The sequence below is a fragment of the Arachis ipaensis genome, chromosome B4, assembly GCF_059453495.1.
Source record: "Arachis ipaensis isolate K30076 ecotype BB chromosome B4, ASM5945349v1, whole genome shotgun sequence".
In the NCBI taxonomy this organism is placed as follows: domain Eukaryota; kingdom Viridiplantae; phylum Streptophyta; class Magnoliopsida; order Fabales; family Fabaceae; genus Arachis; species Arachis ipaensis.
Window position 1 is genome coordinate 1,391,377 of NC_142439.1, and position 14,575 is coordinate 1,405,951.

Here is a 14,575-nt window from a genome sequence, read left to right on the forward strand (position 1 = left end):
TGTGTTCATACCTGATTGTCTTTCTAACTTGTCATAAAGATAATGAAGTTTTTCGACACTCATCCGGAGTTTTTATTTTATTGGGAAAAAAATAGTCCTTGACTTTTGAAAATAACCAAATTAGTCTATAAATTTACGAATTGGGAATCTTTTGTCCTAATTTAACTATTGTTAATACAATGCTAACATAAAAACATTAGAGTATTAACTTGGCATTTTCAATGGTAAGATGACATAGCTAAGACATTAGCATGATCAATTATGTGACTTAGATTAGTTAATTAAACTCATTTTGATTAATTGGTTTTGTATTTGTGACTAAATTAATCAAATGAACTAATTTCGCACGTCTATTTAAACATTAAAGTTTTAACTATGTTATTTTACTATTGGCGATATTATGTTGCCATTGTAACGTTTCATGTTAGATAACGATTGTTAAATTAGGGAGCGAATGGATTTTATAAGTTCAGAGATTAATTTGGTCATTTTTAAAAGTCAAATTATCTTGATAAATGATGATTAAAGAAATTTGTTTTTAATTGAACAAAAAAGATAAATTAATTTCTAATATTTTTATAAAGTAATAAAGTTTGTTTTTAATTTTTCTAAAATATAGTATGGCGTCAAACAGTGTTAGTGATTGGATAAAGAACAGAGACTAACGATTAGACTGTTTTGATAATGTCATCGTTTCTTGAGAAACGAAATTGTGTAAAATTTTAGAAGATAATAAACTACATTCTGTGCCTATTTTATTGGATATTAATTTATCTAATATTATAAAAAAAATTAGAAATCAATTTGTCTAATTTTTTTATTAGGAACTTGCACTTTTATTTTATTATATACAAAAATGTACTTTTGTTTATTATATTAAATGATATATGAAACCTAGATTTTATAAATTCTATACCACATCTAATAATAAAGGAAAATCAGTCGGGTCATTATATTCTATAAGTAAAATGAATGCTAAATCTGAATGGAGTGCCTACTCAAGATTGTAGTTTAGGACACACACTGGAACTTGGAGTTGAAACAGAACCTGCAAGTTCATAAAAAAAAAAATTTGCTATTAAAAATATGAAAATAATTTGGTCCATTGAACCAGAGGAACATGCTTACAGATTTCTGCATAACAAGGTTGTTTTGAAACTGGGTCCTCTTCAAATGGGGGTGGGGCTTGGCCGTACACCATATCACAACTCATATCTTCAAAATCTGAGATTAAATTTAGGAAAAGCATGTTAACAATAAATTAAGGAGAGTGCTAGGTAAACAATGATTATCTTGAACAACATGAACAACCACCAATCAAATAAAAACACATTGCACCTCTAAATTACTCACCTAAATTTTAATATTAAAATAACCATCCGTACACCTAGTGAAATGAACATCTGATATATCTTTTATTTAACATTGTTTAATATTTTTATTATCTACCTGTATTTTTCCATAAATTAATTGTATGTGGACCTCATCGCAATAAGAAATTTTGTCCAATGAATCATGATCAAAGACAAGAGAACATACTCGGAATCATTGTCAATGGAAGTCCGAATTCGTTAGTGAAAAAATCTTGGGTAGGAATCTTGCACATATTGACGCACATTCCCACACAGCCACTGTTCTCCAAGTACCTTTGAGGTGAAAAAGTATTAAGACAAGTAGATACACAGATTTATAAAAGAGTAAATACTAAGGAATAAATTATTGAAAAATTTGTAAGTGTACTGTCTTCCCGGTGTTTCAGTGATTTTTAACCGTTGATCTTAATTATAAAAAATATATATAATATATATAGTTAAGATCAACGGTTAAAAATCACTAATATACTACGACGGTACATTTGAAAATCTTTCTAAACTATTTTGTCACCAACAGCAGTCAACTTTTTTAAAACTATTTTGATTATCTTAAATTCTAGATGCAAAATCATAAATCTTTAATTTTAAATTTTAAATTATAAACTTAAATTCTAGAATGAACGATAAATAGGTCTCTGGCTTTTTATCTCAAAGATAAATAAGTGCTCGACTAATTAAAAATGCAAAAACACTCCTCATTTTCTAAAACGCGAGACATTTAAATCCCTCTGGAAAACCGATTTGTTCTTATATATTTTGGACGGAAGGACTTAAATATCTCGTATTTTAAAAGTTAGTGACGTTTTTGTATTTTCAATTAGTCAAAAGACTTATGTATCTTCCAATTAAAAAATTATAAACTTATTTGCCTTTTCCTCCTTTTAAAGGACTAATATTGACCAAAAAATTAGTTCGGTATATTTTCTCTTTACAAAATTGTTTCCAACTTTAACATTTCAGCTATCATTCAATTTACCAACTAATACCTACATGCATGGATGGAAGCACATAGAAGTTATGCACACATTCAATTTCCAATATCATAGCCATAAAATCTACCTGCATTTCTTTATATGGACGCCACTTTTTTGCTTCACCCCATTTACCTCTACTTCCACAACCTAGTACATCTCAAGTATCTAAATATTAATGACAACTCCATCATAGCAGAAAATATAAAAGAATACATAGATTATAGATTAATAAAACTCAACATTATACAAACATCCAAAAAATGGGAAGGCACAATATTAAACTGTTAGGATAAAATTAGTTATTCACTATAGCAGAATCATTGGAAGAACATACAATACTACTTTTTTTTTTTAGTAAAGTATGGTTTTTATCCCAATGTTTGGGGTAAATTCTATTTGTGTCCCTAACGTTTAAATCGTCCTATTTGTATCCCTAACATTTGTAAAAGTGATTCTATATTATCCTGTCATCAATTACACATCATGAGCGCTTTAGTTTGAGTTTTAAAAATATCTTCTTGAAGTTAGAATACAAATGTCTGGGATAGAATCGATGATCTACTCCGAAAAATAGCTCATTAAATGTTGAAACTAATTCCTACAACATTTACATAATTCACTTTTCTATGGACATAATTGAATCTAAATACAAATAGTGGGTATAATATTAAAATCGAACACATCCAAGTGAGACCTAATTCAGAATGAATACATCCAAATGAGAATAATTGAAAAATATAATCTGATTTGTTAGTATAATTGATAGTAGGATAACATTGAATCACTTTTATAAACGTTAAAGATACAAATAGGACGATTTAATCGTTAGGGACACAAATAAGACTTACCCCAAACGTTGGGGACAAAAACGATACTTTACTTTTTTTTTTTTTTTTTAATTATTGACAAACATTACATGTACTCTGCACTCGAGAGGATTCATCAACAACTGAAAACTATTCCTTGTGAATTAGCAAGGATTTTTAGGAATAACTTGAAATTGATTCAACCGAATCAGAACATGTTAGTTTCATAATAATAATATAAGATTCCAATTTCCAAAAGCTCTACTAAAAGAAAATGCAAGAATGTTCATATTTTTACTTTCTCTCTTTACAACATCTGTTCTTGCAACAGAAACATGAGATGATGCATTTGGCTGTCAAAATGAACACATGCATAGAAACAATCACTTGTAACTAATCTAACATTCAAGAAAAGCAAAACTATTATAGTAAAGCGCAAGGCCTCAATCCTCATGGTTCATTTCATTGAATAGAAACTTGAGCCTAGCCTATGCATATCTTAAGATTACTACAAAATTCTAGAACCTTGGAGAATATAGCATGACCCGATTATTAAACGATAAAGTAGGATTTAGTAACTAAATTACCTCAGAAGGCCCAACTAACCAATGGAAAAAAGGCACTGTCAATGCAGCATTAAACTCTGCAGCCCATTTTGTTGGTGGAAACAGTTTCCTGAACTGCAGAAACAACACAAATAAGGCGACTTAACAAACCAACACACAAAACCTATGAAGCACCGACATTTTGCTGAGTTGCCGTGTCTGCGTGTCGGACACATTTCGGACACAACACTCACCGACACTCGTCTGATACGCGTGTCTATTGTCTGCTGTGTTCAAACCGTGTCTCAATAAAAAATAAAAAATTCTTCTTCAGACACACTTGAACACATCTAAATACCATCACGTGTCAACGTGTCCGGTCTTATTCTTAAAATAAATTTAGATATAGTATATATTATTATTTATTAAAATAAAAAATATATTAAATACTTGATATAATTAAAATAAGACATTAAAAATAATTTAAAAAATTAATTTATATTTTAATGTTAATAAAATATTAAAATATCACTACGGTTTATCTAAAAAATACGTGTCCCCGTGTCATGTAAAATTTTAAAATTTACGTATCAGCATGTTCCATATCATGTCGTGTCCAGTATCCATGTCAGTGTCCGCGCATCATAGCACAAAACTTATTAGGCATCTATGGTTTCTTTTACTATATAGCATCACATGTATGGTGCTAACAAAAATAAATTACACCCTCCAGTTTACACATATAATTTTTTGCTAGTACTTAGCTAACAATAATTTGTACCCATATTTATAGACGTTTTACACACAAGAAATATATAGTTTGCACATATATTTATTAGAATTTTACACACATGAATTAATACAGTTTACATTCATTCTTTTCAAATTTTGTACACATAAATTAATAAAATTTATTTGTTAAAGACAATTTAATATTTGTACTGGTTAAATAATGTTAAAAAATTACTTGCCCTAAAGAGTTTCTCTTTCAATATAGAACTTATTATCATGTTTCCGTTCTAATTCTGACACAAGAAGCAGAGTAGAACTTGAATTCAGAACAGAGTTAGAGAGTATACGTAGTGACAAATTAGGCAGATTACTCCATTTCAGCTATTTTTCTCCACTCGTGCTATATACCATCACCAAAATATGGTGCTAACACGGAAATGGATCCTTTCAATTGTAAAAAAAATTGAAGATGTAAAGTGTGATCTCTAACTTTTCATTGTTCTCTCTCATATTTATTCTTAATCCCACTTACAAAATTAATGGTGAGAGATTACACTTTACTCTCTCAATTGTTAAAAAAAATTGAAAGGAACCATTCTCTGCTAACAAATAAATACACTACTTCTGAGTAAATTTCTTTAACTTGTTACTTTAAGATTTTATTGTTTTAATCATACCTTGCACAGATCTAATTATAATAAATAACAAAATAATTAGAATGGCTAGAAAAATAATTACACCTGTTGAAAACTTCATGAATTTTTTAAGAAGTTAGTCAAACTTGTGTTGGTGAAATTTATGAAACTTTTTTAATCCATAAACATTAATTCCCATGTGCTTTTTTAAGTAAATCATCACTAGCAAAGAAAAGGTAGAAAAAAAATTCAGAACACGTCTAGAAAAAAAAAATAAATGGCATAAAAAATAATTAATTAAACAATACTACATGATCAGTAAATATTATCATTTTTAGCTAGTACTTATTCAGTAATAATTTGCATTCATATTTACAAACATTTACACACAAAAACATATAATTTATATTTATATTTATCAAAATTTTACACAGATAAATCAATGCAGCTTGTACTTATAATTTTTTCATATACACATAAATTAACAAAATTTATGCATTAAAAATAATTTAGTATTTATACTAATCAAATAATGACAAAAAAATACTAAAAATTGATGAAAACTCAAGGAGGTGCAATCAATTTTACCTAAGAAGAGTGTTAGGGAGCCAGCATTTTTGTTAAATTTTGGCCAGCACTTAACCATCAAATTCTACACCATTAGATACAATCTCACACTATTAAAAAAATATCATTAATGACTAATTGATGGCTAAAAACTACAAAATCTACTGAGTTCTAGACTTTCTCTTTTACCTAAAGTTTATAAAGAGTCGTCCAATGAAATCAAATCAGTCTCATCATTTAACAGCTCTTAACTATCAACTTCATATTAAGTTGACTGTAAGTTTGTAACTGAGTTCATGTTAAAAATTACTGCCTCAAGAGTTTGTGATTAATTAATTGCGAACCTGAGCAGGCGCACCTGGAGGAAGCATGGACAAGAGAACTTCTCTAACGACTTCCTGCTGCTGAGCACGTGACCTACGCTCCATCACCCTCTTCGACACATTCACAAAGCTCTCGTAGTCATAACCCCAATCCCACAAACCCTTCTTCTCCTTCTCCTCCTTCTTCTTCTTCTCTTTCACAGGTTCTGCAAACTTCTCCATCTTTCTTGCAAACAGAGTCATGAACGCCTTCTCCACCACGCTATCATTGTAACGCGTCTTCTGTCCCAAAGGAGCAGGCTCACCGGAAGGTTCCGCTATCCCACACCACGTCACGTTATTCCTGTTGCCGCCATTGCCATTTCTTACAGTTCTGCGGTGCTGGTGTTGTGGTGAAGGGATTGGAAGCACAACTTGGAAGCTCAGAACCACCATCAATGATTACAGCTTTTTTCACACACAATTTACACAAGATGGAATAATTAATGTTTAATATCATCGCCAATAAGGAATCCAATTTTCAGCGCAAAATATTTTGATTCATATGATGACTTTGAAGGCTATAAGCCACACGTTCCCTTCTTCGTATATTGAAAATAAATTTTGATTGGATGGACCTTATCCACTACAATATTTATTTATTTATTTTTAAATTAAAAGTTAGATTCAAATTCATAATTTTTAAATAAATATAAAAAAATTATGCCATTTAAATTATAGTTCTATGGCTATTACAATATTTATTAGTGGCAACATTTTATTACATAGTGTTTATTCTGATACAGTGTAAGAAAAATAATATATAAAAAATTATGATGTGCACATAAAACACAATCAAAAAAATTATCATGTATAAATATATATAATTTAAATTAATTTTTGTTGTGAACTTTATACTAGAAATAATTTTAATAATTAATTTTAATATATAATTAACATAGTTAAAAAATATTAGTTACATAATATTATGTCAAAGTTATCTATCATATTGAAGAACATTTTTTGTGAAGAGGATAAACTCTCCGTTTTATAATTAAAAAAAGAAATAAACAAATAAAATAACATGTATACTGCATACTGTTTTAAATTTTTATTATTTATCGAAAATAATTTTCAAATTTATTTGTGTTTAAAAAGTTCAAAAAAAAAATTTTTAACTAATTTTTATCCAACTTTGTAATTTCTCTCTCTATTTTACTTTCCTATTCCTCTCTTAATGGTCCGAAAAAAAAATTAATTTCTTGTTTTCCTAACAGAATTAGTTCTCTAATTAGTTGGACTTATTTATAAAAGATGACTTTTATAATGTCTATGACTATAGTTGTCTATGGTTTTTATTGTTTCATAAACTTCTCGCTTTTTTATTTAAATATGTACGAGAAAATTATTATTTTTCAGAATGTGTATGGATGAAAAGTTTGTATAAAATACGCATGACCATTTTAGGAGTGTCACCCACAAAATAAAATTACACTCCATTTTAAACTAGGTGCACACGAAATAGAGAATTCATGTTACCTTCGTCAGCCACGAAATAGAGCTACCATATTAGCCAAAGCAGACGCAAAATGGAGCTAGGGTAGACGCGAAATGTGGCGTGTCAGGACCGCATTCCAAGTCGTGAATGCTGTAGATGAAGTGGTGAACTCAGGTGGGGCACACACGAAATGGGCACCAGATTCTGGTGTACCACACACAAAATGAGCCAACTAAGCGTGTACCGCACAAGAAATGGAACCAAAGTTAGCCTATATAAACCCTGCTCCAGCAGAAGTGATGCCACAACTCCAATTCACCCTTCTTCTACTTTCTCTTTCTCTTTGTGAAACCCATTTTCATAAAACTTGATATCATCAACTTTTGTTGTGGAAATGGCTTTTGAACACATATATTTTATCGTATATCTGAATGGAGAAATTTCTCATACAGTTGACGGTGTAACATTTATGTGTGATGACCCACTTTGGATAATGATTCCTCTGCAATCATCTTTGCAACAACTAAAAAATTTGATTCTGATGAACACTGGGTTGGTTGGAAAAAAAGAGATCAGTAACCTCGCTTACAGGATGCCAGTTGCGGTAGCCAGTTCGTTTGCTTATCAGAAAATGCAGATTAAATCGGACCATCATGTTTCGATGATATGAAGCATCTATTCGATGGAACTTTGTGTGAAGCTTCAAGATGTCGGGGGTAACTCATCTAGTTTGAATAACGTGGAGGAAATTCGAAATTTCGATACGGCTGAAGCCATTCCCTTTCCGGAGATTGGTAGGGCTCGTAGTCCCACTTTTAACGCCTTCGTGACGCCAGAACAGAATGCAAAAAATTCTCACGGACGTCCCATCCTCACCACCCATGCTGCATCCCCGGAAGGTATTGCTGACAGATTGGCAAACTCGTATGATGAAGATGAGATTGAGAATGATAGCGATGAGGAAGCAAAAGTTATTCCTGAAATCCAACCGCTTCATGATACTGAGCAACTATGCTTTGACCGGTGAAATGGAGTTGGAGATTAGCTTGAAGTTCCAGAATAGAGAAACAGCGATGCTTGCTGTTAAGAACTACAACATTCGTAGAAGTGCATAATACAAAGTGGTAGAATCAGATCAAACTCAGTATGTATGTCGATGCAAATTTTTTGGTGACCAATGTCGTTGGATGGTAAGGGTTGTAAAGACGAGGGCTTCGAGATTTCGGGAAATCTAAAAATATCATGGGCCTCACAGTTGTATGGCAACTGCAACGTCGCAAGATCATGCTCAACTTGATAGTAATGTCATATGTCAGCATATATTCCCCATGGTTCAGGCAGATGCGACCATTTGCATTAAGGTGTTGTAGGGTTCTGTAGAGTCAGCGTACGGATACAAGGTGTCTTATAAGAAGGTTTGGCTAGTGAAGCAAAAGGCAATAGCCAGAATCTATGGAGACTGGGATGACTTATACAACCAGCTGCAGAGATATTTCAACGTGTTGCAAACTTTCATTCCAGGTATGAAATACATGTGACATTATTCGGTTTTTGATGTTGTTTGCGTTCGTTACTCTATTTTGATAACTATGCGTAATCGTGTTAGGTACAATTGTCGATCTACAAACCCGACCGTACTACGTGGGAAACACGCTAGACCGTGACAGTGTCATGTTTCAACAAGTATTATGGCCATTCCTATCGTGTGTTGAAGCATGCAAACACTGCAAGCCACTGGTTTCAGTTGACGGAACACACTTGTGTGGTAAGTACACAGGCACCCTATTGATGGGAATAGTACAGGATGAAAACAACAACATACTGCTCATAGCTTTCGTGCTTGTCGAAAGGGAGAATACAGACCCGTGGTACTTCTTTCTTACCCACCTAAAGAGGCATATAGCGACAAAGCCGGGAATTCTGCTTATCTCTGATAGGCATGCAGTTATAAAGGCTGTGTTGGAGCGAGATGGGTGTGGATGGAAACACAATGTTTATTGTGTCAGACATATTGCCTCTAACTTTGCAACAAACTTCAAGAGCAAGGAAGCAAAAGGGCACCTCGTCAACGCGACATACTCGAAAATGCAAGAGCAGGCGCAATACTACCTTGAGTTAATTAGTGGCAAGGATCCGGCCACGTCTCCGGCAATGATGACTTAGATTAGAGGGTTAGAGCCGTCGAAATGGCTACAACACCACAATACAACCTATTAAAATTTTCTTCCACATTGATTCCACTACTACTCATTTTAATAAATAATAAATTTTTTTCTCCTCAATATATTTTTTTTTACCACACCAGAAAAAAAAAAAAAAACACCACACTTTTTCTCTCCTATTTCCCTACCATCCGAATTGGTCCCCTCCCCTTCACCCCATTTATATTGATGCAGCCACAACCCTCCAACCCATTGCTTCCCAAACCATCCACTGCATGCTCGTACGGGAACTGTCACTACTGAAACTTGTTGCCATTACTGCCACCATCCCCATTTCGTGTGCGCCGGTCCTAGAGTGGGCCATTTCGTGGCCGCCGCCAGTGAGGTCTCCACTTTGCCTGTGTCCGCCTCGAGTTCGTCCAATTCGTGGTTGGTGACCTTGATTTCCTCCATTTCGTGTCTGCCTCACTTGGAATGGGGTGTCAGATGCGCACAGCGGCCATTGCATCCATTTCGTGTGCACCTAGCTTGAAATGGAGTGTAATTCCAATTCGTGGGTGACACCCTTGAGATGGCTATGCGCATTTTGTGTAAACTTTTCATCCATGTACATTTTGAGAAATAATGATTTTTTCATACATATTTAAATAAAAAAACCTAAACTTCTTATATATAGCAACAGTTTATACTTGATGACACCTTTCTCTTTTTTGTTTTTTTTTTATTTATTTTCTTTATTTAGTTTTGATACCATAATTTTGGAATAATATTTTTTAAAATATTATTCAATTTTATTTACTAAAGATTTATTTTCTTCATTATTAAATTATTTTCTATTTTTTCCTTTATTCATTTTATAGCATGTATGTGTTAATATTTTTCCAAGAAAGTCACTTATGGTATTAGCTGAGGATCATGTGTATGGTTAAGAAATATAGGTATGTCATAGTTTTCGATTCCTTGAATAAAAATTATAATAAAATAAATATTTTGTATACACTTATTTATTTTTATGAAATTCTTTCTTGAAAACTAATATTAGTGAAAATTATATTTTTTTTAAATAAGTTATTTGAGATAATTTAACAATTCATTCTTTTAACTCTTCAAGCCTAATAGATAATTTTATAATATTATTTCTCATCATTTTAAGAATACATTTTTTATTGCTGTTAAAGTTTCATAGCTATCATAATTAAGAACTAACAATAGACATTTATCATATAGGCCAATTTTATAAAATGTATGAGTTAGACTAGGGGTGTTCATGGTTTGGTTAATCTAAAAACCAAACCAATTTTTTGGTTAACCAAAAATATAGTATTGGTTAATTAACCAAATTGGTTTTATATTATAAAACCGGTTATTAACCGGTTAGTAAAATTCAAAATCGATTTTTAACCGGTTATTAAAATAAAAACCGGTTTTAAAAAATTAACCGGTTTTTATATAGAAAAAACCGGTTTTATATCAGAAAAGTGGTTTTTATATTAAAAAACTGGTTTTTATATCAAAAAACCGGTTTTTACACTAAAAAACCGGTTTTTAAACTAAAAAATTGGTTTTTAAACCAAAAAATTAGTTTTTACACCCAAAAACCAATTTTTACACAAAAATTAATATTTTTACATACAAAAACCCAAATTTTTTATCTTTTTTCTTTTAAATTGATTTTTTTAATCTAAAAATTAATTTTTTTTCTTTCTAAATAATACAAGTAACATCAATCCGAGAAATATCAACAAAATAAGTTAAAATTTGACTTAAATCCATGATGTTAAAAATTGGATTGAATTGACCGGTTTAATTGGAATCAACACAAAAGCATAGACATGGTAAATTTTGTCAAGGAAATTGAACTAACACTTTACCACCTGACATGTATGTTACATCACAGTGATCACAAAAACAACTCACAAAACTTATCATTCTCCAATGTCCTTGAGTATCAATCGACAATAAAATGTCAACCTCAATAATAATTACTTTTCTAAACTTTTGGTGGCAATACTTATCACATACACCAAGAGCAAAGAAGGTATAAGGCACATTGGGATCAAACTCTTCATTCCCAATGGCACTTCAAAAGGCTTCTTCAACAATGAAAATTTTCTCCTAAGCCAAAGAAACGATGCAAATTCCAACCGCAAAAAATGACATTGTAACTGCTATAATTGTTGACACCAATATCCCCATCCAAGGAGTACAGAATTTCTTTGATCTATCAGACTATCACCAAACATAAACATAAACAAGTCTAATCATATATGGAAAAGCAAGTCTAATCTCTTTACCACCTAAGTGTTTAGAATAACTAAAGAAAACAAACAATCAGACTTTCTAGTCATCCTCAAGCGCAATTGAACCTGGACCCACTGAACAAGTAATGTCCTCTGATAAAATCAAATCTGCACACAAAAAAAACTATAATTATAACTTTTAAAAAATTATAATTATAAGTTAAACTAAAACATTTTCTAAGTAAATCATATGATATATTTAAGAAACATTTAATATTCAATTTACCTTGCTCGACCTTTTCAAGCTCTTCGAAATTCTCAGGTGCAAGAGAAGAGAAAAAGTCTCCTTTAAGCCAATCTTCGGTACATACAAGGGCTTCTACCATCTTAGGAGTCAATGAGCTACGATATTGATCGATGATTCTTCCCCCCATACTAAAAGCAGACTCGGAAGCTACTGTTGAAACTGGTATAGCCAATATGTCCCGTGCCATATTTGCTAGGACGGAAAACCGATTCGAGTTAACCTTCCACCATCCAAGAATATCCAAAGGCTTATCATCTGGCTCACAGTCTTCATTCAAATAACGATCAAGCTCAGATTTAAGATTGGATTTGCGACCGGTTGATCGGCGATATAACCCCATATCATAAATGTCTTTGGCTTTATCACTTGGACTCGGTTGGGAGAGGGTATCATCTTGGTTTCCTTCATCTGCACCTTGATATAAATTATAAAGTGAATGAAGACAAGAAGACAACTTTGTCTTCAATTCACCGCCCACTTCCGCACCAAAAGAATTAACTAGGCACCACTCAACATAATCCAACTTATGGCAAGGATCTAGAACTACGGCAATTAACAACAACATGTTAATAGTTTTTGCATTTCCCCAATACTTGTTGTATTTTGCTTTCATCTTACTTGCCATAAGACTTATGCTCAAATCATCATCATCACGATATTGTTGAATCCTCCTTCCAAGAGCAAACACTTCTTTCATGTATAAGTTACTAGTGACATAAGAGGATCCAGAGATGCGAAGTGTAGCATCGTAAAACATCTCTAAAAATGGTAAGACGGACTTAGCATAATCCCAATCTTGAATTGAAGGTACCCCTCTTCCCTTGTTTAATTCTTCAACAAATTTTTTGTCTTGCATCTCTAATAGCTCAAATGCCTTCTGATGCTTTAAAGCTGCTACTAGCATTAAGTATGTAGAGTTCCATCGCGTTTCAACATCTATGCAAACAAGACTCTTATGTGGAATATTCTCTTGTGCAATACATGCCTTGAACCTAGCTAATCTTGAATTTGAGGATCTAACATACTTCACAGCATCCCGAATTTTGGCGACCGAATCATCAATCTCCTTCAATCCATCCTTCACAATCAGGTTTAAAATATGCGCACAACACCGCATATGGAGATACTCCCCATTCAAAATTGAACTCTTCCAAGAAATCAGCCTTTTTTTTAAATACATAACTCCTACATCGTTGGACGATGCATTATCAACTGTCAAACTCAAGATCTTGTTCAACTTCCAGCTATTCAAGCAAGCTTCAACATTTTGAGCCATAATCTCTCCCGTGTGGCCGGTGACTTGGCAAAAATTTAGTATTTTCTTTTGCAACTTCCAGTCCACATCAATGAAATGAACCGTCAAACACATATACGCCATATTCTGACACGAACTCCAGTTATCAGTTGTAAGACAAACTCTTCCTCCATATTTGGAAAAGTATTTTTGAAGTTGAACCTTCTTTGTTTCATAGAACATCAAGATGTCACGTGCCAATGTAATACGTGAAAGAGTGTTGAATCCTGGTTGCAGAGCCGCCGAATATTCTTTGAAACCTTGACTTTCTACAAATCGAAAAGGAAGCTCCTCGCGAATAAACATTGATATCAATTTTTTCCGGGCATATTCTGCATCAAACCTACCCACTTGTGCTTCTGGGCTAGGCGATGTGCCTGTTTTCTGTCGTTTGCCTCTATCTGAACCGGGATTGCTTATGCAAATTTTTAAATGTGATCTCATTGCACTTGTTCCATTCCCGCACTTGATCACTTTCAAACAGTGTTGACATTGAGCCTTATTTTCATCATCAGATGTTCTCTTGAACCAGTAATTATGTATTTTAACAAATATCCAGTGAAGAATGCCTATATCTCTTATCCAAAACCAAAACCAAATATTTGATGTCAAACAGATAAGTTGATGCTTATAGTGAGTCTCATGCTTTGCATTGTAACCTTTTTTTTTTTTTCAAGGTATCTTTCAATTCCACAGGCCAAAAAATCAGAATTTGACATCATTAAAAACATTTTTAGCACCAATTTTTGTCATTGAATGTCACCTAGAATCTTTGAAGATAAGACAAAGTGATCAATATAAAATTTTCCTTTCCAATAACTCTAAATTTATTCCAATCTAATTATGTAACTTTTTATGAAGCATCTTATCTTAACAGTGTACATATATTGCATCACCAAATTCAAACAAAACATGTTAAAATCCCGTTGAATATCAAAACTAATTATACTCAAAATAAATATAAAATCTAAAATTAATTAAAAATTCATGAAGTGTGGGAGAAATTTACTCAAAATGTAACAAATAAATTCAAGGGTAAAGTATTAAATTGGTCTCCTATGTTTTGAACGTAATCCTGTTTTAGTCTTTAAAATTTAAAGTGTCCTATTTGAACTCAATAAAGTTTCATTTAGTTTCAAT

The 14,575-nt window shown here is 32.2% G+C and overlaps 3 protein-coding genes across 4 annotated transcripts in view; 2 read left to right on the plus strand and 1 right to left on the minus strand.

Annotated features, from left to right (window-relative positions):
* LOC107638334 (SH2 domain-containing protein A) overlaps nucleotides 1-14,575 on the plus strand; it is a 209,187-nt gene that overhangs the window by 159,310 nt on the left and 35,302 nt on the right. The window lies entirely within an intron of this gene.
* LOC107638319 (beta-carotene isomerase D27) lies at nucleotides 813-6,578 on the minus strand. Its single transcript, XM_016341537.3, has 6 exons — nucleotides 5,977-6,578; nucleotides 3,741-3,833; nucleotides 2,433-2,494; nucleotides 1,540-1,646; nucleotides 1,129-1,224; nucleotides 813-1,048 (listed from the first exon to the last, which is right to left on the minus strand). The coding sequence occupies exons 1-6, from the start codon at nucleotides 6,388-6,390 to the stop codon at nucleotides 999-1,001; spliced, it is 822 nt and encodes a 273-aa protein (XP_016197023.1). The 5' UTR covers nucleotides 6,391-6,578; the 3' UTR covers nucleotides 813-998.
* LOC148566438 (uncharacterized) lies at nucleotides 8,610-9,595 on the plus strand. Its single transcript, XM_088483624.1, has 3 exons — nucleotides 8,610-8,694; nucleotides 8,813-8,953; nucleotides 9,039-9,595. Exons 1-3 carry the CDS (start codon nucleotides 8,610-8,612, stop codon nucleotides 9,593-9,595), a joined length of 783 nt encoding a protein of 260 aa, XP_088339750.1.